At 39.6% G+C, this 26,122-nt stretch overlaps 1 protein-coding gene across 2 annotated transcripts; it reads left to right on the top strand.

Annotated features, from left to right (window-relative positions):
• Nucleotides 1-3,551: 3,551 nt before the first annotated feature.
• On the top strand, nt 3,552-25,044 carry LOC149309853 (transmembrane protein 106B). Of its 2 annotated transcripts, XM_089533148.1 has the most exons (9): nt 3,553-3,797; nt 10,326-10,386; nt 15,904-16,113; nt 16,469-16,532; nt 18,140-18,299; nt 18,414-18,554; nt 18,649-18,698; nt 19,218-19,271; nt 20,427-25,044. In XM_089533148.1, the coding sequence occupies exons 3-9, from the start codon at nt 15,906-15,908 to the stop codon at nt 20,563-20,565; spliced, it is 816 nt and encodes a 271-aa protein (XP_089389274.1). In that variant the 5' UTR covers nt 3,553-3,797; nt 10,326-10,386; nt 15,904-15,905; the 3' UTR covers nt 20,566-25,044. The 2 variants fall into 2 exon arrangements, with proteins under 2 accessions (XP_089389275.1, XP_089389274.1); XM_089533149.1 differs by lacking the exon at nt 10,326-10,386 and having other exon boundaries at nt 3,552-3,797.
• Nucleotides 25,045-26,122: the final 1,078 nt, after the last annotated feature.

The following is a 26,122-nucleotide window of genomic DNA, read 5'->3' as shown; positions in this document are numbered from 1 at the left end:
TATCGTTGTTGAGATGTACACAGAGGTGGGATGACCTACCAAGAAATTTGTGTTATATTGACGGGCTTGTCATGTACTGGAAATAAAATAAAATAAAAATCTTAAAGGAGATTTAATGAAAAGACATAGCTATTTATCCACCCTAATAGGCAGTGGCATCACTAGGGTTGTGCAGGGAGTGCGGAGCGCACCAAGTGACACTCCAGAGGAGGTGACAGCACTGCTCCCCAAACATCTGCCTTTGGGCAGAAACTGGCTGTGGCCTTCTCCTGTGTCTCTTTAAAATGCTAAAGAGATGGTTGGTGTGGGGTGATGCTCAGTGGGAGGAGAATGGAGAGGCCCAGTTTTTAAATTTTAATTTAAAAATATTTTTTAAAAATAAAAATTTATTTTAAAACACCACATTTTACCAAAATTTCACTTCAGCCACATGAAACTATGTATATGTAAATGCATTTAGCCTGTGCGTATGATACCATAATTTAAAGGTATAATGTTAATTTAGCTAGTTGCTTAGAAAGTCAGTGTAGCGTAACGGTTTGAGTGCTACACTGCAACTCTGGAAACCTGGGTTCGATTCTCAGCTTGGCCATGAAACTCATTGGGTGACTTTGGGCGAGTCACATTCTCTCAGCCTCGGTGGAAGGCAATAGCAAATCTCCTCTTAACAAATCTTAAGAAAAACCCCTTAGGGTCACCATAAGTTGGAAATGACTTGAAGGCACACAACAACAAACAAAGTTGTTTATGTCACAACTATTGCCATTAAATTCAGGAATATACAAGAATTACAATTAATGAGTAACATTAGGACAAAAAACATTACTAAGGATTCTGTACGGTGTAGTATAAGAGGAGGTCAATGGGGGGGGGGGAGGAGGGAGGTAACATTGTGAGTTACCACACTGGGTGATGCCAAATCTAGTGATGACACTGCACTGCTTACAGGCAATTTATGAGAAGAGCAACTTGCATTATAGCCCAAATCAACCCACATTTATTCACTTCAGAGTATGTATCTCAAGGAAAGGAATAAGGGCCCTGATGAATCTTCAGTCCTGGTGACAAGATAGCAGGGTGGCTTCTGGGCACGGCACAGACTAGATGGCATACACAGCTCCAGCACCCAGCACCACAAACCCACCCACCCCAAACACACACATACACATCCGTTCTCTAATGCACCTTCCTCGGTGTCCTCAATGCTACCTTTTGTGGCTCCCCACAGTTGGCTCTGAATCTGGATTTTCCATGTAGCTATCCTGATTACACACACCATTAATGGCCCTTGTTCTTGTTGTTTGTGTGCCTTCAAGTGGTTTCCAATTTATAGCAACCCTAAATTGGTGAGCCTATCATGAGGTTTTCCTGGCATGTTTCTTCAGAGGGGGTTTGCCATTGCCAACCTCTGAAGCGGAAAGAGTGTGACTCAGCCAGTGGGTTTCCCAAGTCACAGTCCAACGCTCAAACCACTACACCATGCTGATTGACAAATTGCCCAAAGCCCTTTCAAAGGCATCTAAGCTAGTGGCTATCTCTAGATAGTGTGGGCATGAACTCCATATAGTAATTATGCACTGTGTAAAGAACACTATCCAGACTCTCAAATGTCTACGTTATCAAATGTAGGTCAGATTATATTAGGTTTGCCTCAGCAAATCACTCAGGGCTAAATTAGAAGTGCCAAGGAGTTCTGCTAGTGTTTCCTCTGTTTGGCTGGTGGCTATTGCTATTGTTTTGCCAACAAAAAGCAACCTGATGATGAGGTACTCTGAGTGAAGGAAAGACTGGTGAAGAAAATAATAAAACTGCCTTTTCCTATCAGTATTTCTTCCACTCATACTTGCCCCCTTACCAGGTTGCTTTGGTTTTGTAAAATAAATGGTTTTATCCAGTCCCTTTGGCTTGCTTTCACAATCACCCCATCTCCAGCTGGTCTCTTCCTCTTCCTTCCTTCCTTCCTTCCTTTTAGCAGGAAAAGCATATGTGAAGTTCAGTTTAGCACCCTGGAGAAGAAGAAGCCATAGAGAGCTTCAAACAGTGAAACTGGTTACATGGAAGGCACATTTGTTTGGCAAGAAATTTATACAAAACTCTCATGGGCTGCATCCACACTGCAGAAATAATCCAGTTTGACACCACTTTAACTACTATGGCTCAGTGCTATGAAAACCTGGGATTTGTAGCTTCTTGTGGCACCAGAGCTTTCTGACAGAAAAGGCAAAATGTCTCACAAAACTACCATTTGCAAAATTACATAGCACAGGGCCATGGCCACTAAAGTGGTGTCAAACTGGATTATTTCTAAAGTGAGGATGATGTTATGGTCTGTTTCAATTCTCATTAGATCAGAACAGTTATTTTTCTGGACTGAAAATGCCAAAATCTTCATCCAGCCATTATGATCAGTCGCTACACTGACAGGAAAAGTTTAGGACCTGTAAACCAAACAAGTAACATTTCCAAGTTCTGACACTAAGCGAATGGGATCTGTTTTTTCATGATGGGTGCAGTTTTTCTGACTTCTGTATTACAATCTGTAACTGGTCATCGTCTGTGTAATAAAAAGCGTAGCATAGATTTTGGCCTGGGTCCATACAGTGGGAACATACTACCAGCTGTGAGTGTGGTCCAAAACACAAAACTGCAGAAACAATCCAGTTTGAGACTGCTTTAACTGCCCTGGCTCTGTGCTAAGGAATCTTGGGAATTGTAGTTTATTGTGGGACTAAAGCTCTTTGACAAACAGGGCTAAAGGTCACAGAAAACTACAATTCCCAGAATTCCCTAGCACTGAGCTAAGGCAGTTAAAGCGATCCCAAACTGGATTATTTCTGCAGTGTCATGCAAACATGAAGATGACACAACATGGTCCAAAACTTCGTGTGAGGTTGAATCATCTATACAAAAGTGGGTGGATAAAGTTCCTCTTGTATAATGTGGCTCTCATGGGAAGTAGATAAACAGAAGCAAATTCACCCAGGAAAAATGTTGCTGGTCATTTCAGCTGTCTGTGGAAATGTGGGATGTACTCCAGAATTAGCACATTTCACCTCATGACTGCCTCTCAGTATTTGACATAATTTGTGCAAGTTCCTTGTTCAAGACTGTCACAAGGGGAACTGCTCTTCCCCATTAAAACCCAGTTAAAAATATTTAAATCCACAGTTCCAATAGAATACTATTATAAAAAAAAACCATTAAAATACACATAGTATGGAGCAATGGGAGTTAAAGTGGTGTCAAGATGGGTTACTTCTGCAGTGTGGATGCAGCCTAGGCTTTGGCTGCCTGTCTGTTTTTGCAAATTGCAACCCACTTGACAAGTCAGGGCAAAGTAAGGGCAAGGACTAACTACACTGTGAGAGACTGAGCATGCGCCTGGTTTGCATCACTGCAGTTTCGTCACAGAGGATATTTTTTATTTATTTTCTATTTTCTTTATTTTAATTGCTATTTTCCCTTCCACAAGCCCCCTGAGCCCTTCCTGGGTGCAAAGCCTGAGCCCCCACAATCTCTTTGCAATTGCATTTCCTCTGCTCTTTTGCTCCAGTTCCCAGGGAGAAAAAGTCTCTTCCAAGAAGTGAGGGCAAAAGCAAAAGGCCCTGGTGGCTTCCAATGCCTTTACTGAGCATGCGCGCCTGGCCTTTCAGCTGTAAAACTGGATGGGCAGCTGCTGTGGCTGAACTGGAAAAGGGGCACTGCTGAGGATACTGCAAAAAGCAACAGCAAAACAAGGGTCCTGTTGTTGTTTTGCTTGAGAAGAGGCTGGAGAGGATTCCTTCACCGCAGTCCTGGTGAGTCATGGTGGAGTGGAGGAGGAGGAAAGGTTGTTGCAAACAGGTGTTGTCAGTCTTGACACGGGTGTTGCTTGTGAATGTGTGAATGGGGCTGGTTGGGGCAAGGTATTGTGTCTTGGCATTGGCAAAGCTGCCTTGGGAGGGAGAGGAATGGAAAAGCGGATATGGAGTAGCAACATCTTTGTGGAGTCCTTGGATACTTTGTATTTGCGGTGCCAAACCGGATTGATTCTGCAGTGAGGATGCCATCAAAGATGCTTCAGCTGCTCGTCTGGAAAATGCAAAGGGGTCTTGGTGGGAATAGACGCCCTCCCTCTCTCTCTCTCTCAGTCAGTCTCAAAGGCCCCTTCAAAGAAGAGGATTCTTGTTTTGGTTGGCTTTTCATGTGGCAATGCTCTGCAAAGGGGGGCAGCCAGAGTGGGATTTACCTCTGAGTAAATAAATGCCCAAAGGACTGCCTTGTTTATTATATAGAGACAGAGGGGAGTGATTAACTGCCATTTTGTATCCTCCCTGAGAAGGTTTAATTCGCTAGGATGTGGCCTGGGTTGGAAATCCAGCCCAGTTGATGCTCCAGATTCTTCCCCTGGCCTCTCCTATGGCCTCTTCTCCTTTCTTTCCTTCCTTCTCTCTCCCTTTCTTAAGTTACTCAGTACACCAGTGTGTATTTTCTCCTCCATGCCTTCCTTCTATTTCGCATTTGCTAGAATACAGGCCTCAAAAGAGATGTCACCTGGAAAGAGGGCTTTGCGCAGAGGGACGCCTGAGATATGGCTTCTTTGGACGAGCATTTTATTCTGCGTGCTCATCACAACATCACCTGCTGGTGCCCGGAGGATTGTGATGTGCCAGCCATGACTTCATCTCTGTGTCTTTTGTTTTTTTTGTTTTTCCAATCGTAACCCAAAATAATTGCTCCCTTGCTCTTTCTTAACAGAGAGCCGGGAAGGGCAGTGTAACGTAGGTGTAGCATGTTGATCTTGTTTGGGGGAGCAATGGTTAGTGATGTTGACATCATGTTCTCCTGCTAGTTCAGAGAAGTAGCTGGGAACCTTTCAGGTCAGATTTTATCACAATAGTTAGGATAGGATAGGGAGAATATGTAGGATATCGAGAGACCAACATGGTGTAGTGGTTTGAACATTGGATTATGAACAAAAGAAACCCACTGGGTGATCCTTTGCAAGTGACAATCTCTCAGCCTCAGAGGATGGCAATGGCAAAACCCCTCTGAAGAAATTTGCCAAGAAAGCCCTATGACAGGTTTGCCTTAGGGTCACCATAAGTCAAAAATGACTTGAGAGGACACAACAACAACAGCATAGAATATATAAGATTGGATCAGGAGAACCCCACTGACTAAAGTCTAAATGCCAAGTATTTTTTTCCCCATCCCTGCGAGAAACTGGTTGCATTCTAAATAACTGATTAAGGAACATGAGAATGGAAAATAAGTCTCTGCTCCTCCCCAACAGATGTGTCAGAGTACAAATGTCACCATCCAGAAGTCAGCGTGGCGAGTGGTGATGGGAGTTGTAGTCCAGGACATCTTGAGGGTACCAGTGTGGGGAAGGCCACTCACAGGCTTGTGGAACACTCCAAGTGTTTTCTTTTCCTGCTGAACGTTACCACTTAATCTTCTGTTGTTTTTATAAAGATATAAAATGGTTGCCCAGGTGCTGGTTAGAGGGAGGCCCAAGTTCTTTGTTTATAGTGAGGCCCAAGTTTTTTTTGTTCTGTTGGTTACCTGTCTATTTTCAGGTATCATCAAAGTTCTGGTTGGTATCTCTAAGGTCCTATCTAAATAGACTCAGGATATCTGAAGAGCCATATTTTGTCATATAAGCCACCCTGTGTTTTAGAATCTTCAGGGGAAACCCTTTTTTTGCTCCCACGAAAGTCTGCTCATATCATATGTATAGAATCATAGTGTTGGAAGAAACCCCAAGGGCCATCCAGTCCAACCCCCCACCGTGCAGGAATACACTACCAAAGCATTCCTGACAAATAGCCATCCAACCTCTGTTTAAAAACCTCCAGAGAAGGAGACTCCACCACACTCTGAGGGAGTGTGCTCCACTGTCGAAAAGCTCTTACTGTCAGGAAGTTCTTGCTAATGGTTATGTGGAATCTCTTTTCCTTTAGTTTGCATCCATTGCTCTGTGTCCTAGCCTCTGGAGTAGCAGAAACCAAGCTTGCTCCATCCTCAATATGACTTCCTTTCAAAGTACAGTGGGCCCTCCACGTTTGCTGGGGTGAGGGATAACGGACCCCCATGAAAGTGGGGGGGGGGATTCCAATAAAAAAAACACTATTTTTTTTTAACTTGAGGGAACACCTCTAGGAATCGCTACATCCATAGAGAACATAGAATCATGCTGGAGGATCTACAAATGCTCAGAGAAGTGCTTTCTCTGGTAATCTCTAGGTCCTCTGGGACAACTCTGGTCAACTTCCATAGAGTTGCAATGAAGGACAAAACAGAACAGAGTTGCGCTGAAGGTCCTGAGCCTACAGTTTTCATGAGTAATTTCCAGGCAAGAGACAAGGGCACAGATTCTACAGTTGTGGGAAGCTCATCTTCCGCAAGAGGAAAGAACTATGTTCAAATGTCTAATTCAGGCAGTAGAGCATCACTTTGATACTGTTAGCAAGGGTAGACTGATTTGGTGTTACAATTTGCAAAGACTTTCCTGGGGCCCCATGTATTTAGTTAGGCCCTGTTGAGACCAGCCATTAAGGCCGGCCTGATGGGCAGAGTCGGGGTGTTGCACCCACATGACGCATGTTCTGACTCCGCCTAGGGTGTCATGATGCTGTGCACCACTGTACATGGCGTGCGACATCATGGTGCTCCTGTGGCGCTGTATCCATATGATGCAGAAGGAGCGTGGCCTAGCTGTGGCAACGTGGCTATGGCTCTCTTTCCAGGGTGCAAAAAGGAACCACTTTTGGGGCTCTTTTTTGCACCCTGGAAAGGCCAGATCGGGGCCACAGCGTGTGGTTGCCGTGGCCCTAATCTGGCTGAAACAGGGGCAGCATGGAGCTGTCTTCAGGGCTGTCTGAACAGCCTCTAAGTTACCTTCCTCCTTGTGGCAACAGGACTTGCCTTCTGCTCTGCTCTGCATCTCTTTTCTGGCTAGGAGCAAGTAGGCTTGATTAAATGTTCCAGATCCCATCTTCCTAAATAAATGAGAAGGAATAATCCCTGCATTTCATCTTGGAACTAAAATTTCTGTCTTCATTTCCAAACAGGAAAGTAAGTGTGTGTGTGTGTGTGTGTGTGTGTTTGAATTGGAATAAGAACTTGTGAGTCACTGTGGTTGATATTAAATGCATAACACTTAATGACGTCACCAGAGGGGCATCCATTGGTCTCAGACTTTGGCCTAGAAATCACAAGGCCTGGGACAATCCTGAACTGGCAACCCTACCGCAGTCACTTCTCCAGCAGATGGATAATCTGCCCCTCCCTTGGCTGGTAGGCAGAGAAAGTAAAATGTGGGTTACCATATCTCTGGGTAGCCCTGTTTTTTCAGCACAATATTATCAAGTTGCTAGTAGGAATGATAAGAGTAATACTGAAAAGGTGTAATCCAGCCCTGTGCATATTTACTCAGAAGGAAGTGCTGCTGTGCTCAGTAGGACTCATTACCAAATATATTTGTAGGGTAGGGTTGGTGAACCTTTTGGCCTACGGATGCTTGGCCAAAAACATTACAAAGTGGCACAGAGGTGGAGTGAATGTTCAAGCTTTCCTATAACTTCTTTTTTGATGTTTTTAATTTGTTGCCTCCTTTGTATTAATATGTGTTATTTTATTATTTTGTAGAATGTATGCCATAGGCAGGCTTATTTTTATCTATTTTTATCTATTTTATTCTATATACAGTGCAGTGTAAACCTACAGAGCTATATAAATTCTGCAGTGTGTTTTGGACCTAAGAAGCCAGGATTTACGTTTATATGAGTGTTTTTAGCTTTTATGTGGCAATGTCCTCCATGTTGCCCTCTTGTGCCCTACATTTTGGCACTGTCTTGTCCTTTTTGCGGGGGTTAGGACCGTGTGTAAACATACTATATTCGAACAGATGAGTAAAGAAAACAATGATCCCTTCCTTTCTGAAGAGAGAAGTGTGTGAGGAGTCAGGACGAGGAGCCTGGAGCATGCTGGGAATTGTAGTCAATTATGCTGAGGACTGCAAAGCCTAGCCTCTTTTCCCCTTCGGTGTTCGGAACTACAAATCCCAGGGACGAGTAAATTGGCAAAAAGGGGTTCCCTTTATAATTTCTCCTTTTGAAACTGGCCCTTGTTTGTGTATGAGTTAACACTAGTTAAGGGGGAGACACTTGTTTATCGGTTGTATTGACTTTTATTGACACTCTGTTGCTGCCTACAGAGCCTGCAGCTTATCTGAGTTTGACCCAAAGCATCTTTATTTTGATGGAAACGCCTTTAATAGCCCCCCTTCAGTTTTATTCCAGACTACGTCAAAACAAGGCCTTCAGGCTCTGTGGGAGAGAGGTGTCTGTGCGCATGCGCAGTGTGAACCGAATTGGAACGTTGGGGACTCCGGAGGAGATGTTTGGTTGCGTTTGTTTCTTTTTACCTCATTTTTTGGGCTGTGTCCGCACTGCAGAAATAATGCGGGTTGACTCCACTTTTTTTTTTAAAAAAGGAATTTTTATTATTTTTTTAATTTTTTAAAAAAACAATGCTTTAATAATATTTTTATTATTTATAATAAATAAATTTTAATAATAAATAATTTTTATTTATTATTTTTATTTATTTATTTATTTATTACACAACCCAGAAAAAAGACATCAAAATCATACACACGAAGTCAAAATAAAGACAAAACCCAAATGCACATGTAACTGAGACCGCTTTAACCGCCAGTGCTAGGGAATCCTGGGAATTGTAGTTTATTGTGGCACCAGAGCTCACTGACAGAGAAGGCTGAATATCTCACAAAACTACAATTCCCAGAATTCCCTAGCATTGTGCTAGGGCAGTTAAAGAGGTCTCAAACTGGATTATTTCTGCACTGTGTTTTGGAAACTAAATTATATATATGTGTGTGTGTGTGTGTTATTTTTATCTCGCCTCTCCAATGGATCCAGACAGGCTACAACAGTAAAAAATTTACTATACACACACACACACAACCAATTTTCTTCTGCCTACCTACCTCAGCCTAAATAAACACTGTCCTTCCTTGTCTCTTCATTTCTTATGTTTTTGTATATAATCTTAATACTTCAGATTTTACTATCTAGCTAGTTTGAATCCATATATAATTTCCATATAGTTCTTCTGTATTTATACATTTTAAATTCTAAAAATTCAAAGCTGTAAATCTCAGAAATATATATCCGTCTGCAAATACCACATTCCAAAGCTGTAATGAAAACATCACCCCAATGTTGTTTCGTATATATTATATTTACTTTATTTACTTAAAGGTCAGTTTGACCCGACTTTAACTGCCATGGCTCCATGCTGTGGAATTCTGGGATTAGTAGTTTTGTGAGACATTCAGCCTTCTCTGTGAGATAGCTCTGGTGCCTCAAGAAACCACATTTCTATAAATTACATAGCATTGAGCCACATGGCATTTAAAGTGGTGGATTATTTCTACAGGGCAAATTCAAGTGTCCTAACTGCATAACAAAATAAAAGCTTAAAACACTCCTGTAAAGATAAATCCATGCTACTTAGGTCCAAAACACACTGCAGAAATAATCCAGTTTGAGACTGCTGTGACTGCCCTGGCTCAATGCTAGGGAATCCTGGGAATTGTAGGTTATTGTGGCACCAGAGCCCTTTCTGAGAGAGAAGGTTAAATGTCTCACAAAACTACAATTCCCAGAATTCCCTACCACTGAGCCGGGGCAGTTAAAGCTGTCTCAAACAGGATTATTTCTTCAGTGTGCTTTGGACCTTAGTCATGTTCAAAATGGAGGGCACTTTGGAATGCCTCCTGGACAGAAGGCTGAAATGTAGGACATGTCTTTGAAAAGGAAGAAATAATCCCGTTTGAGACTGCTCTAGCTGCCCTGGCTCAGTGCTAGGGAATCCTGGGATGTGTAGTTTTGTGAGACATTTAGCCTTCTCTGTCAGAGAGCTCTGATTCCATGACAAAGTACAATTCCCAGGATTCCCCAGCACTGACCCACAGAAGTTGGAGCGGTCTCAAACCTGATTATTTTTGCAGTCTCTTGGACCATAGTCTGGTCACACTGGGTACTAAGGGGGCAAGTATGAATGAAAGAAATACTGATAGGAAAAGGCAGTGCTCTGGTCCCACAACAAACTACAGTTCCCAGAATTCCAAAGCATGGAGCCATGGCAGTTAAAGTGGTGTCAAACCAGATTATTTCTGCAGTGTGGATGCAGCCTCACGCACACCACCCTCCCCACCCCTCGCACCATCCATCTACTTTGGCATTGTACCCAGTCTCTAGAGGCACAATTGTGTGTGTGTTAACTCAAATGTATTTATTTATTCCCCTTTCCAGGTGAAGCTTCCACCTTTGCAAAAGGGAGTGCCCCAGAGGAAGGTGCGGCCACCAGACTCCGGTGAGGGATCAGCAACAAAACGCCTTTTGCCTTTTTGAGGTGGTTGGTTGGTTGCTTGGTAGTGAGAAGGGCATAGGGAAGCAGTTGGGGGGTCAGTGCATATTATTACTACAGTCAGCCTTCCACATTCTGTGGGGTTAGGCATGAAGGACCTCTGTGAATGTCGAAAAACACAAACAAACAAACAAACAAAAAACACTGTTCTTTTTAACCTAAGAGAACATCTCTCTGGTCCTCCAGTGTAACTCTATGTTACACTGCCAGACATTAATCATAGAATCATGCTGGAGGACCTACAAATGCTTAGAGAAATGTTTTGTCTAGGAACTTCTAGGTTCTCCGAAATAACTCTATGGTCAACTTCTGGCAGAGTTGTGTTGGAGGACCTAGAGATAACATAATCAAAAGGGCAAATAATCAAAGCTGCAAAAGTCAAAGCTGCAAATGTGGAGGGCCAACGGTACAGTAAGCTCTCCACATTTGCAGTTTTAATTTTTGCATATTTGATTATTTGTGGATTTGATTAATATGTTTTCTCTAGGAATTGCTTGGTCCTACAGAGAAATTCTGCAGGACATTGATCATAGAGTTGTGCTGGAGGACCTAGATATTCCTTGAGAAAACACTTCTCTAGGCATTTGTAGATCCTCCAGAATGATTTTACAGTCAAATTCTGGCAGATATTGACCACAGAGTTCTGTTGGAGGACCTAGAGATTCCTAGAGAGGTGTTCTGTCAGGTTAAGAAAAGTAGTGCTTGTTTATTTGCAGTTTTTCCACTTTCACGGGGGTCCTGTGCCCCTAACCTCAGCAAATGTGGAGGGCCTACTATATTATTGTTATTATTTAGTATTTATTTAGTATTAACTATTTTATTTATAATGAAGCAATATGTGAAGAATCAGCTCTAGAACAGAAGAACTGCTCCTATATACAGACCCACTGGGTGACCTAGGGCAAATCACGCTCTCTCAGCCTCAGAGGATGGCAATGGCAAAAAAACCCTCTGAAGAAACTTGCCAAGAAAACTGAGTAGAGCAAGCTCTGGTATCACTACCATTCCCAGAATTCCATAGCATTGAGCCATGACAGTTAAAGTGACGTTAAACTGGATTATCTCTGCAGTGTGGATGCAGCTTCCATTGTGAGCCAAGCTTAAACTAAACACACTTCTTTGACACCTAGTATCCTATGATTGGTTTAGATTACCCTCAGGGTGACCAGATGGCCTCACCTCAAAGAAGGACAATGCACTGTAAAATGTAGGACATGCAAGAAAATGGAGGACTTCATCAACCTAAAAATGCTCATAAATATACACTTGTGCTTCTTAGTCATGCTCAAAATGGAGGACATTTTGGAATTCCTTCTGGACAAAAGGCTGAAATGTAGGACATGTCCTGGGAAAGGATGCTGTCTGGTCATGCTGATTATTCTGAGGCCTTTTTCTTCATTATAAGTATAGGACTTTATTTCATGGGGAAAATTGGGGGTTTAAACAGGCATTATCCAGCGATAGTCACACAATCGCACTAAAGATTTTCACTCATGAATGCAATTAAAGATGATTTATTCCAGGAATAACTAGTGAATAACCAGCAACAAATTATTCATGGAATTTCCCTGTTGCTGGTTACTCCCTGGTTATTCCTGGGATAAATCATCTTTAATCACAGTGTGTGTGAAAACCTTCACTGTGATCATGCGAATATTGCTAGATAATGCCCATTTAAACCCTCGACTTTCCCCACATGTGATAAACTCCATAGTTAGGCTGCAGATTACTACACAGTTGAGACCTCCTAGTATTATATGATTGACTCAGATTACCACACCATGCTATTACAATTCTCATTTTAAATAACAGTTTTTAAAATAATGCTACTGAAAAACATGTAGCACAGTCCTGTTACAGGATAGATGTTTATTTACAGCACAAACCTCTGTGTGTGTATTCAGAAGTTCCACTGAATTCAATGGAACATTCCCCCAGTTATATGTGTATAGCAAGGGAGGGCAAGTGTGGAAGGCTAGTGAGCTTCCTTAACCCACCAGAAGACCTTGGAGAGATGCACCTCTCCACTGTACTTGCTCCTGCAAAAATAAAATAAAATAAAATAAAATAAAGGGCCATTTTCACTATGTTTGGGGGTCCTCCTGGGTCTAGGCCCAGGAGAGGGTTTTTTGGCAACAGGATGTGAGCAGTAGTTGCTTTCAAAAGAGATCTCTCCTCAGCCTAAATTGATCCAGAGAACTGTGTAACATGTTGGAATTGTATCTTTCACATTCTCAGAAGACATTTCGGGGCAATTTGGGATAAAACACATTTTTAAACACCCACCCCATGGGGTTTCCAAACATGCTGGAAATAGCCTCACACCCTATAGAGGGCATTTGGAGACAAAACATATATATGCGCGGGGGGGGGGGTTGATCCACAAAAGGCAACATTTGGGGCCAAATGCTATGGGCCACATTTTGTCCACTCGTGGTCTATGGGACTGCAACCATATGGTGAAATCCATTGGTAGTGAGTACAACAAAGTTGGTGGTACTTTGAATACTATGAAATGAGTTTCAGAGTTTCATGAACTGTATATTCTACCTCATGAAGTGGACTTCATCCTTTGTTAACCACCTTTGAGTCGATCCTGATTCATGGCGACCCTGTGGATGAAACATCTCCAAAACTCCCTGTCTTCCACTGTTTTGCTTAAGTCCTGTAATTTCATACCTGTGACCTTAATAGAGTCCATCCATCTGGCCCGTGGTCTTCCTCTCTTTCTACATCCCTCCCCCTTTCCTAGCATTATTGTCTTTTCAAATGAGTTGTGCCTTCTCATGATGTACCAAAGTATGACAGCCTCAGTTTGATCATCTTGAGTTGCAAAGAGATTTCAAGCTTTAAGGACCCATTTGTTTGTCTTTTTGGCTGTCCACGGTATCCTCATCGCTCTTCTTCAGTACCACATCTCAAATTAATTTATTTTCTTCTTATCCACCTTCTTCACTGTCCAACCCTCGCATTCCTACATGGTAATGGGGAATACAATGGCTTGTACAGTTCTGCCAAATATTTAATAGCATATGTTGTGATGCATTTGTGTCTCAAGTCTCTTAGTCTGCTGCAGCAATAACTATAAACATGCCACCATCCTGGATTTAATAGCTTGTTTTGATATCCTTTGAAATATGGAATGTGGAAATATAGAAGAAAATACTCTGGAACAAGACAAGCAAACTGCTTAAAATACAGTCTTGCTCCAGTATTACAGGAGATTCTGACTGATGGTTTATTTTTAAGATGGGTTCTGTGGTCATCACCATGTTTTATCACAGCTGGTACTGTGTCTTCCTATCTACTGTGATAAAAGAAAGTATTACTTTCAAATAAACTGTTTTCAATCCTGAACCAGTGAACCTTTTTCAGGGAATTTCATCAGTCATTTTGCAAATAAGACAAACAGGTGGAAAATACTCATTTTCTTGAAGAGGAAATCATGTTTTCATACCCCGTTTTTTCAGAGTGATAGTAGAGACAGTTAAAACTCTTCTCGATCCCCCTCAGAATTTCTTTGCTTCTAACATCAAAAATTCAGTAGTAAAAGCTTTTGTTACCATGACAGTTATTAGAAATGGCACTCATCTGCTGGTTTTCTAACCATTATGTTGCTGTTAAAGGAATGGGAGCCCTATTGTTTAAGTTACCAGCCTTTCATAGAGCATTTATAGATAGTTCTGTATGGAGAATTGAACTTGCTGTGTGCCTCCAAGTCATTTCTGACTTACGGAGACCCTAGGGCCATCACAGGGGCTTCTTGACAAGATTTGTTCAGAGGGGGTTTGCTTGTCCTTTGAGGCTGAGAGAAAATGCATTTTCATTATTCCCAATCTAATATCCACATAAGTGAGTTACTTCAATCTACTTTTGGTCTCTGATGGTCTGAATTATTATTAGTTAGTTAGCAGTAACTATGTGGCTGATATGAGTGGCTTTACAGCACCATAAACTCTTCAGAAGTTTTTAAAAACAGACTGGATGGTCATCAGTAGGAAGTGGTTTGATTGTGTATTCCTGCATGGCAGGGGGTTGGATAGGAATAGGATGACCCTTGTGATCTCTTCCAACTATGATTCTGTGACTGTATTATGAAGTGGATTTTCCTCGGAACCTCAAAATAGTAGTATAGCTGGTTATGGTACATGCAGTACTGAAGAGAGATCAAGAAGTAGGTACTATGTAGAATTTATTCTTTAAAAAAAGTCTACACATCATGGGTAAAAACTACATATGAAATAAATCAGGAATGAAGATAATTCCTGCTTTTTGCAAAGTAGTAAAATAGACCAAGGCATTGATACTAAAAACCTAGACCCAGTCCAGACATGATAAACCAGTGTTTGTTTTCCTTAATGGTATTGAGTGTTGCAACTGAATGTCTGTACTATGGTTCTGTTGGTTTACAGCTAAATCAGAATGTAAAACTACTCTTGGTTACTACATCAGAGGTGAACTCAGCAAATCATGGTTACTGCAGTTTCCCTACTTTTTTGATTCGACCCTAAAAGATTTCAAATAACCCCCATTAATGTCTTCATTATATTGCACCATCTGCCTGTAACATTGGTCAGCAAGTTGTGCCATAGTTTCAGAGGTGTACATTTATTTATATTGATGTGGTGCCTGTAAAACAGGGTTTCTAGGCTGTGTGCAATTCTAACATGAAATAAGGGAGTAATGCAACAAAATAAAATACTTTGATTTGGAATGCCATACACAAGCAACACAATATATATACAAAAGCAGACACAAAACTTTCATGACAAAAGATTCAAAGTCAACATGTTAAAATGCATTAAGAAATGGGGAAGTGAAACTAGGCAGAGAGTAAAACAGGAGTTAGAACAACCAACATGTATCAGGGATTAAAATAACAAAGATTTAAAGGGTTGGGAATTGTTTTAAGATCATTTAGGTCCTTAGGTAGAGTTAAACCAAGAAGCCATGGTTAAGCCAGCTGTTGATAAGCTAATTATGTATTTGCCAAGGGAGTTTTCTGTACTAAAAAGCAACAGTGGCTAATAGGATCTTGCAAAAATAAATTCACTACAGTAATTGATTTAAATATCTGCTGAACTCTCCACAAATTAGAGTCAGGAAATACAGTGACACATTTTTCATGGGTACAGTAGTTATAAAATAAATTTGATTTCTTCTCTGAAGTATAGCTATGTGTGTATATATAAATTATCATCTAGAATAGATTCAGCTCCTGGCTTACAGCAGATTCCAAAACATGGACTCTGAGATATTGCTGTTTGCTTACATTATGTTGATCATCTGTTGGCTACAGTATTTCAGAATTAGATTTCCAGAACCCTTAACTGTCTTAAGAATTGGTAGAAGTTCTTGTTTCTTCACGAATTATAAAAGCAGTCTATTAGCTCTCTAAACAAAGTCTGCAATACTAAACACTCCTATGGTCTAAAGTCTGCCTCTAACTTTTGCTATCAACAGAGATGGGGAAATCTTTTTCAATGCCTTTACATGCATCTAAAGATGATGGTGTTTCATCATCAGACAACATGAGGAATGGATTAGTTCACTCAGAATCTCACAGTGAAGATGGAAGAAATGGAGATGTGTCACAGTTTCCATATGTTGAGTTTACAGGAAGAGACAGCGTTACATGTCCCACTTGTCAGGGGACAGGGAGGATCCCACGTGGTAAGTCTAAAATTTAGATGTAGTTTCTGAATGTATTTATAGCCTAACCAAGTGGTTCTCAGTCTGTGGGGCAGGACCCACAGGGAGGGCACAAGAGTTGCTCAGGAGGGGGCAGGAGGCTTGAAGGCCCTGATCCTTCCTCCTCCTCTTCCCAAATGTTTTCTATCCCAAAGGAGAAGAGAAAGACAAGGTGGGCACTTGGAGCCTCTTCCTGAAGGTGGAGGAGGAGGAAAAGGGGAATTATTTCCTTGTAAAATGTTAAAATATGAATATACATTAATGTGTGAACATTTAGTAGCATTGAATGTACATGGAAATCTCAATATACTGAACGGTTCCTATGTTCTGTGTCTAGGACAGGAAAACCAGCTTGTTGCCCTGATTCCATACAGTGATCAGAGACTGAGGCCGAGAAGAACGTAAGTTACAGTAACAATGTGCAAGTTTGGTATCAGTGAATTACTTTAAAGTTTGATTTTTGTCTAATCAGACCTAGCATTGGAAGGTATTGTTCTGATGAAATGTTCTGCTGTTTGTTATATGCCATAGCATTTGTAATTATTCCTGTGCACCTGTACATTTCATAAGCATGAAGTGCTTCGTTGAAATAACTTTCTGTGATACAGGTTGGATTGCTTTGCTATGGATAATCTTGTTCACTGTTGTCACAAGTCCTAACAACACTGGATTGTTCTCATATTTCACTGGGTGATAGTTACTATGGCTGAGGTCAGTATGTCTTTTGCAGGACTAGCTGACATGCACTAATAGAAGCTAAACATCAAGGCATGCCTTTCCACCCCTTTCAGCCCTTTTTGTTTACACCCATCAGATTCTCCTTGCCATGGTATAAAAGATACTTCCTCTGACTGTTGGAAGCCTAGGGATCTAAAATCCACAGCTGTGCAACCTTTAAGACCAAGCCAAATGCCCCAGAAATACACAACCTTTTGAGTTTTCCAGAACTTTTCATCAGACTAGGTGATACACAAAACAAGGAAAGGGGGAAGAAAAAAACAGTTCCTAACATTAAGCTTGATGTCAGAGCTATAAAATTTGCATTATAGACACAATCTCAAAAGTTTAGGGATGGCTCAGAGAACCTTAGGTGTGTTGATTTTAATTGTGAACAAGCAGTAGCCCATCAACAGTGGGTTTTTTGTTCATATTACATTCCTTTGTCCCCACACTTAAAAGAGTTAAGGAGCATGGAACTCTGAGTGTGTGTAGGAATAACTTGTCTCAGAATGGGTGAACAATAAAGGAAGTAGCAGGTTGGGTGAAGCTTCTCTAAGTAAGAGATAGGATTACTTATCTTGTTTTGTTATTCAACTGCTGTAATACACTCTGGATAGGGTTGCCCTTGGGCTTGGCTCAAAAGTTGCTGCTAGGATACTCCCTGGAGCATCCAGCTGTACATGTGTTATGCCTGTCTTAAGAGAATTCCTCTAGCTGCCTATTAACTACTCATATTAAAGGTTTTGCTGTTGATATATATAATCCTTTGAACAGCCTAGGATGAGGATACCTCCTAAGTATGTCCCCCCCCCCCCCATATACATTGTTGGTTTTGTGATTTCCAGAAAAGACTGTGGCCAACAGAATTGAATTGTATAACATCTTGAAAATGAGATTTTTTCCCCCCTATTTGAATGCTCATTTAATGCAGTGCAAAAGCTGGAGTCTTCTAAAAACATGTTTGTTTACATGGGCTTTCTATGGCTCATAATGTCTTTCATGGCTGTTATATTGTTTTGACATAAAATGTTTATTAGGTTTATTTTCTAATGTCTGTCTGTCTGTCTGTCTGTCTGTCTGTCTGTCTATCTGTCTATCTATCTAATCATTTCATAGTATGATGTGTATAAATTGCTTAGGGTAGATAAAAGGTAAAAGGTAGATAGGAATTTTAAATAACTAACATAACGTGACATAAAATCCACATAGTGCAAGGAATTGTGCTGGACTTGTGTATAGATTTTTAAAATTAGTATATATTGGTAATTTGACTCTTCTTTTCTTGCAGAAAGCTTTATGTGACTGCTTCTGTAATTGTTTGCTTGCTACTTTCTGGACTGGCAGTGTTTTTCTTGTTTCCGCGATCTATTGATGTGGAATACATTGGAGTCAAGTCAGTATATGTCAGTTACGAAGCACAGAGGCGCATAATATATTTAAATATTACGGTAAGGTCATTGTTATATATGCGTTCACTTCCTTCGATGCTTGGGACTTTAGATAGACATTTAGGATGATGATGGCCTCATTTAATCTAGAATTCTAATCTATCTGTTCTGCAGAATACATTGAACATAACAAACAACAATTACTATTCTGTTGAAGTTGAAAACATTACAGCCCAGGTACAGTTTTCAAAGACTGTTATTGGGAAAGCACGATTGAACAATAATACCCACATTGGACCCTTGGATATGAAACAGGTAAATGTAGCTTTCTTTGTCACATAAGATCTGACTACTTTTTGCAACAGTGTTTCAGATTCTTATCCTAAATTTTCTTGTTGTTTTTTTCCAGATTGATTATATGGTGCCAACAGTTATACAAGATGAGATGAGTTACATGTTGTAAGTGTTTAACTCACAGGATTTCAGCTCACAGGGATGTAGTAACAGAGGGACATTACAATGTAACTCAGTCTTTAAATAGCTAGACTCGACTAGCCCAAATGGTCACATTTGGTTTTCTGAAAATTCCCCACAAGCCTAAAAGAAGTAGTCAAGGGAAAATGGCAATATGCCCAGTTATGCTTCCCGTAGGCCATTTTACAAAGTACATCTACAGAAATGCTCAGGTGTGGTTTTGGAAGGAAGCCCTAAGGTGCAGTATGTGACCTTCAGATCACACTGTGTCCTCTGTTTTAGACTCTTGTGTGGGGAGAGGGGGCAAAAAAGTGTGAGCTTCCTCAAAATGGAGAAATCAAGATTTTTGGATAATGGCGATTGCTTCCTATCACTGTTGCTTGGCTGTACTTTGGTTGGGGGGGGGGGGGAGGGCAGGGCAGCTGGAAAAAAATAGGCTTGCTTTTTCTAGTTTTTTGGTTTTTAATTATATGGAGTATGTTAATGCTACTTTCTTTCTTACAGTGATTTTTGTACCCTAATCTCTATCAAAGTGCACAACATAGTAGTCATGATGCAGTAAGTACACCCTTTGGGTTTTTTTATACCAAAAGGTAATTCAGCAAACTATTACTTTAATACCGCCCCCCCATTTAGGCTAAGAAGGGACATGGTGGCTTTGCAATTAAGATGCTGACTCTGACAATCGCAAGGTCGGCAGGTCAGCAGATCAAGACCCAAGCGCCACGTGGTGGAGTGAGTTTCCATCACTAGTCCCAGCTTCTGCCAATCTAACAGTTCGAAAGCATATAAAAGTGTAAGTAGATAAACAGGTACCACTTTGGGGAGAAGGTAACAGCATTCCATACAGTCATACTAGCCACATGAACACAGAATTGTCTTTGACAACACTGGCTCCCTTGATTTAGTAATGGAGATGAGCACCACCCTCTACAGTCAGACATCACTTGACAATCTTGTCAAAAGGGAAATCTTTACCTTTTGCTTAAGAGTCATACTTTTATTACTCTCTCCTCCTTTCTTGCTCTTTTATATAGTTTTAATTGATACTGATTCATTGCTATTAAGCACAGGTTTTGAGTGTGGTGAAGCAATTAAAAGGACTTTAAAATGAGCAAGTGTTTGGATAGTTTTGGTAAACCAGCACAGGCATACCTGAGGCCCATTTTAGCCCCAGGAGAAGGATTTTTCCAATTGGAAGTGACCTGAAGGTTGCCTTCCAGATCACTTCCTATTGGAGGAAAAAGCCCTCTTCTGGACCTAAAAATGGCTCAGAGGATTCCCAAAGTTTGCCGAAAGTGCCTCCCATATTCCTTGTGGGAGACCTTGGGTGCCACAAAAATGGTGTGGGGCCACATGTGGCCTGCTGCCTAGCTCCTGTCCCACAAAGACTGTTTGATCTAGAACAGTTCTAGATTTTGATAAGTCTTGCTCTGCCCTGTCAATCAGGTCACAAGAAATCTTCATACTAGATCATGTATAATGCTCAAAATGTGTTATTAGTAAGACTTTTATACTCAGTTAATCAAATATTTGCATTTGTGAGTTCTTGTGATAAAGGCTGAAATATAAATATTTTAATAAATAAATGAGTAGATATATAAAAGTAGCATATTATAATATGAATCCTGACTTAAATGTGTACATGGTTTTAACTTGCATTGTATATAATATACCTTCTCTTTTCTCCCCACTCCTTTTATTTTCTTAAAGAGTGACTGTGACCACCTCTTATTTTGGCCACTCTGAACAAATATCTCAAGAGCGATACCAATATGTAGACTGTGGTGGAAACACAACTTACCAGCTGGGACAGTCGGCATATCTAAACGTACTTCTGCCTCCTCAGTAAAGAAGCAGAGAGATACCTGTGTGACGAAAGAAAATGACTGTTGTTTCTTTCATTTACCATCAAAGCTGAAGTTTCAACCATATCTGATACTACTGAAAGAGGTGGATGTATACAATGTAGTCTGGAAGGCTTCTGTACTTTGAGGCATGAGCAGAAAGGGGGCAATTTACACTTCACAATTTCTTCCTTTCTACTCTACGTGTGTAAGTATTCTCTCAAACTGTTACACTAAGGGATGGAGGAAAACTCTTCAACAAATCAACCCTTATTTCCTTGCAGAAAAAAGGGTATATGACCTATGAGTCGGTGTGCAATCATATAATTGTATACATGACAGTGTGCCACTAACAAATAAGTAATGGAATAAGCTAATGACATGCTATTTTCAGTTCTCTGATTTAGCATAGATGAAGGTCTAATCTGTTACACTGAAATCAGCATGTCCATTTTGCAGTATTAGAAGATACACGTTTGCATTTAATAATTTTAAAAACAGTTCTGTTGTCACTATTTGGAATTATGTTTTTAAAAGATCCCATTCCACTGAAGTGCTTGTTACTGCCTCCTTTCCACAATGTCAATTTGTCTGAGAAATTAGGGTAGATTTAAAAATATAAATTCCACTTGATTGGTGCATATCTAGTGAGGAATGGGAATAAGAGGAAGAGTAAAACTTAATACATTATTAATTTGGATTTACTTTTTGGAAACCTGAAACTTGTTTGGGGTTTTATTTGTTTTATTTTTGTTTTATTTTTAATTTATGTGTCTTCTCTATCAGTTGATCTTATAAAGTGGTTGGTTGCCTACCTGCTTTTCTCAAAACTCTGGAGTATATTTTCTTTTTCTGTGTAAGTTCCCTTCATTGTAACTTGGGTAATATTTAACTGCAGACTTCTGACTGGAGCAAATGTAAAATGTATCAATCATAGCAGAGAACACCTTGGTAAAAAAAAATAACCTGTTTTGAGAGCTTTTATATATCAAGGCTAGTATTTTGTCTTTAAGAACTTGTGTATCTGTGGATACAAGTCTAATTCCACTTGGTCATCTTCGGTGAGAAATCATTCAAGGAAGAAATGAACATTTCTAGAATTGCTGGCTTGACAGCTCCTTTCGGCATTGTTCCATGCTATTCTTGGAAGGGAAGTGACCATGATGACTAAATGACTGCATTGGTTATACCTTGTGCCAATAACATTGGCAGGGTAAATAGAATCAACTGTCGCCAGTCTGTAACACTCTCCCTTCTAATGGTGCAAGAGTGGTATTGGAAGCAGCTCCCATGCCATGATAGTTAAGTATAGATAGAACCTTTTGGATGTAGTTTGTATATTTGGTAAAAAGCATCATGCTCAGTTGTGATACTTCTTATATTATGAACTCACTGTATCTTCATTTGAATGGGATCTGACTAACCAACTGGGAAATGTGTCTATTGCATCATAATAGTAGTCTGTCTTCAATACATGACAAAGTGGTTACTAAAAAATTGAAAAGACTGGATTTAATGTAACCCAATTTCAGCATTTTGAAGTTCCATTGGTTTCTATGAGAGAGACTGTAAGCATGTGCTTAATATTATTGTGGAAATCAATGTAGCTTGAAAGTGTTTAATTCTGGTTTTGATCATACTCATTTTTGCCTTTATTAATATATTTTAAATTTCCATATGTAAATAGCCCCTGGGTAACCAAACTTGTAAATTCTTTCTTATTTTCTGTTTAACACAAATGCTGATAATGCCCTTTGCTGTAATTGATATGAACTTTGATGACAGAAAGAAACCTGTACAGATTTATATCTGAAAGCTTGAGTTTTCTGCAATGAAGCAGAGTGCATTTTTTGCTAACTGGCATAATGCCTGTATATTGATGTGCTAGTATTTTGCTGTGTATCATTTCTGGAATCCATTTAGCAAACTATAATGAGGGGAAATTTCTCATGAGAACACTTTTTAACATTCTTTCTGCTCTCAACTAAGTGTTTATGAATAGTCCTGTAGACCGTTCTTAGACCAGAATGAAATAAATGGATTACAAAAGACAGTCAGTGAAGCCTTAAAAATATGGGTGTTTTTTTTAAAGTTTATAAACACAAAGTAGCACATTATAACTCCAAAGTGTAATATTTTCTTTATACAAGATGTCTTATTCCGTTGATCAAAAATGCTGTTAAGTAGTTGTACAACAAATGTAACCTAAGGGTAAGATTATAACACCTCAAAATAACCTTTCTAATCAGTGCTGTAACACTTCTAGGTTTAAGACATAAAGAAATAAATGGTTGCAAATAATTGACTCCTCTTCACTATTAGGCCATAGTAAACCCATTTGAAGTTTCTGCAGTAGCATTAAAAATATAAATTGGTCAGTGCATTGGATACTTGAAACTGCCACCACCATATTGAGACCAGTGCAGACTGTATTATTTGCAAATAACATGACTAAAATGATGCAAACAGAAGCTGGCACAAAAAACTTTTTTATATGATCTACATATTTTTAGATTGATATTTCTGTTTCTTTAAAAACATTAATGCAATCTGTGATAGAAAGAAAATAATTTTCTAGCTCATAAGCTGCTGTAAAGGTTTGGCAGTACAAAAGGTTTAGGAAGAAAGTCAGAGCTGGACACTGCAGATAAAGTGAATATGGAATGGATGAATTCACGTCAATAAAGATCCCTCCTGCTATAAAAAGGGGAGCCCTTAAGCATTTAAGACCCTTTGTAAATTTGTTTGACTGAAAATGATTCACGCAAGGGGTGTGTGTGAGTGTAAAAAATTCATTGAATCTCACTTTCCTATCATTACATGGAAGTAATACACTGCAGTTCATCGTTTCTGTTGATGGTACAATAGGAGGCTCACTTGTTTTCTTAGTGTCTAAGGATATGTGACATGTGTGTTTGTATATACATATTTTACTTTGAACAGTTGCTTGTGCTGTTAAAAAAGAGTTTCCACTATCAATATTACTTGAATTCTTATAGCTGTCATTCTGGAGCATTGCACTTTAAATGGAATTAGTTTGGATAACTTAAACTGCACTGCAGTGTCTCTTAAATTGTACAGGGGTGGGGAATGAATAAGATTATTCTGTGCAAGTAGTGTAATTTGATATTGTTTAATTCGGAAACAATCTAACCTGATTTTTGAATTCAATTATAATGTGATCAAAACACATTTTTAACCCCTTAAAGATCTACAACAGCCTCCAAACACTTATTTGGTTAGATGTAATTTTCAGCACTGTTCTTGGATTTGACCTCACTTGTAATATAAGATACCACTCTTTTTCGTAACATATTGCGAGATTTTTTAAAAATGCATTTTCCATGTGATGTACATATTTCTGTACGTACTATTTTGTAACTGTAGTTTGGTAATTTCCTAAGTCATCCTTTGATGCAGTTCATATAAATCACCAGTTAAATAAAGCAACTGGGTATAGTTTGTAAATTATGAACTGCTCACAATCACTTAATTGATATGTAACACTAAACCACAATTTAGTTGCATAATAGAGAGCTGTGGCAAGATCCCAGCTTGTTCGAACTAATTGCACTTTGAAGAAGTTCTACCTTCCTAAATTCAGATGTAATGAGAAAATATCATTTGTTCAAACTGAATGTGGATGCTTCCTGCCCCCTCTCTTTATGGAAACAAAAGTTGAGTGTTTGTGGCTCACTGAAATTCATTCTCATAATGCTAAACCATGATTTTCAGCCTTATATCTAAAGAACCAGGGCAGTGTTGGATTCTAGTGCCATGGATACTTGGAGAACATGAGGTAGTGGTGGTAAGTAACTAGATTAGTATAGTTAAGGTGAAACAGCATAAATGTTTATAAAAGTGGTTATAAAATGATCTAACTCACTAAATTCTTTTGTTAAGAAAGAATCAAAGTAGCATTACTCTTTGCCATCATACTTGTGTCTTGAATGCCTTCTTTTTTGGCATCCCAGTTTCTAGACACAAATGAAACAGCCCACATTTTTTTAAAGTACTTACAGTACAAGTGTACTTACAGAATACAAGTCTGGTATATAGACTCCCAATTTTAATTTGAGATGAAATATGCATTGAACAAGGTTTGAATATTATGTATTTGTTAATATTCCTGATGTGTCACTTTATTCTTGTGTAGACTAGATTGGCCCATCCATAACCGTACTGCCATGTTCTTAATTGACGAAAGTCAGATAGCCCCAGTAGTAATGGTTCCTAGATATTTCTTCATAAAAACAAGTAACTTCATGACTTCCTTTTTAGTTTTTTTAAATACATGAATTTACCACTATTAGTACACATTGTATAAAAATGCATATAATTTATGTATAGAAATAATAACAGATAAGAACTATTTTTGTAATTGCAGAATTGTTATAGTTGATGTAATTGCGTATGACAAACTGTCTGTATGCAGTGTTTTGAAGCATGATAAATAAAACTTCTCTGTGCCATTGTCTACTTTGGATGTGCTCTTAGAGATCTATGGCTAAAGATCATTGTGAATCTTTAGTAATGTATACTTTCCTTCTAGTGGAATATTACAGAAGAAAGTTATTTAAGACTGAGAATTAATTTGGATCTCTAAAAATAGAGGATTTTTGGATCCTATCAGAAGCACATTCATCAGCTGGGGCTCTTTTAATTGTTTTTGCTATATTAACACAAAAATGGTGCAATAGTTTGAGGATACTGGGAGTCCAGGGTTCGAATCCTGTCTACCATGGAAACCCACTGGGGACATTGGGCAAATCACACTCTCTCAATCTCAGGGGACGGTAATGGCAAAGCCCCTCTGAAGAAACTTGCCAAGAAAACCCTAGGATAGGTTTGCCTTAGGGCTGGCATAAGTTGGAAATGAGTTGAAGGCACAAACCACCACCACCAACAACAACAACAGTAGACTTTAAAAAACTTAATGTTCCTGACTAAATAAGCCATAGTTTGTTGCGTATGAGCTGTAAGCTCCCTCTTAGAACCATTGAGTTTGGAGGAGCCTCATGGATCAGCAACTGAAGGATCTCCAGCTAGAAAGTCCCCAGCAGGTAGCTATCCAGCCTGTATTTGAAGATGGCAAGAGAAAGCGACCCCATCATCTCCATAAACAATTAGTTCCATTGCCAAACCATTTTTACTGTCAATATGTTCCTTGTAATGTTCACCCAAACTCTACCATGCATTGCAATATATTTCGCACTAGCATTGGTGCACTGAGGTTATAATACTGGCCAATATGAGAAGAAAGTCTCATTGTTCTAGGCTTCACTGGTTAAGGCTCATCTTGAGAGAATGCTTTATCTAAATCTTTCTATCCCACATTTCTGCCATCTGCCTCTGTCAAGTCTGGGAGAGACCTGCCGAGCCATAGAGTAAAAGGTGCAGAAATTGGAGAGCATTGGAGAAGAGTAGCTTTGTTTTCAGAAATCATCTTATATGCTCTTGAGCTTGACAAGTCCTTTTCAGGGATAATGCACACATGGGAACAGAGTGTCATTACATTATATATTATATTGCAAAACAATAAGATTCCATCATAATGTGTAT

This window comes from Sceloporus occidentalis, unplaced genomic scaffold (assembly GCF_023333645.1).
Source record: "Sceloporus occidentalis isolate IW3139 unplaced genomic scaffold, rSceOcc1.0.p SCAF_7, whole genome shotgun sequence".
Lineage (NCBI taxonomy): Eukaryota > Metazoa > Chordata > Lepidosauria > Squamata > Phrynosomatidae > Sceloporus > Sceloporus occidentalis.
The sequence above is the reverse complement of the archived record's forward strand: the minus strand, read 5'-3'. Positions and strand labels throughout refer to the sequence as shown.

Excerpts from the sequence above, each read along its gene's own strand:
- LOC149309853 (XM_089533149.1), top strand. The coding sequence starts at position 15,906 with ATGGGGAAATCTTTTTCAATGCCTTTACATGCATCTAAAGATGATGGT. Across the intron at positions 18,300-18,413 it reads TAATATATTTAAATATTACG|AATACATTGAACATAACAAA; the intron begins GTAAGGTCATTG and ends TCTGTTCTGCAG. Across the intron at positions 18,699-19,217 it reads GATGAGATGAGTTACATGTT|TGATTTTTGTACCCTAATCT; the intron begins GTAAGTGTTTAA and ends TCTTTCTTACAG.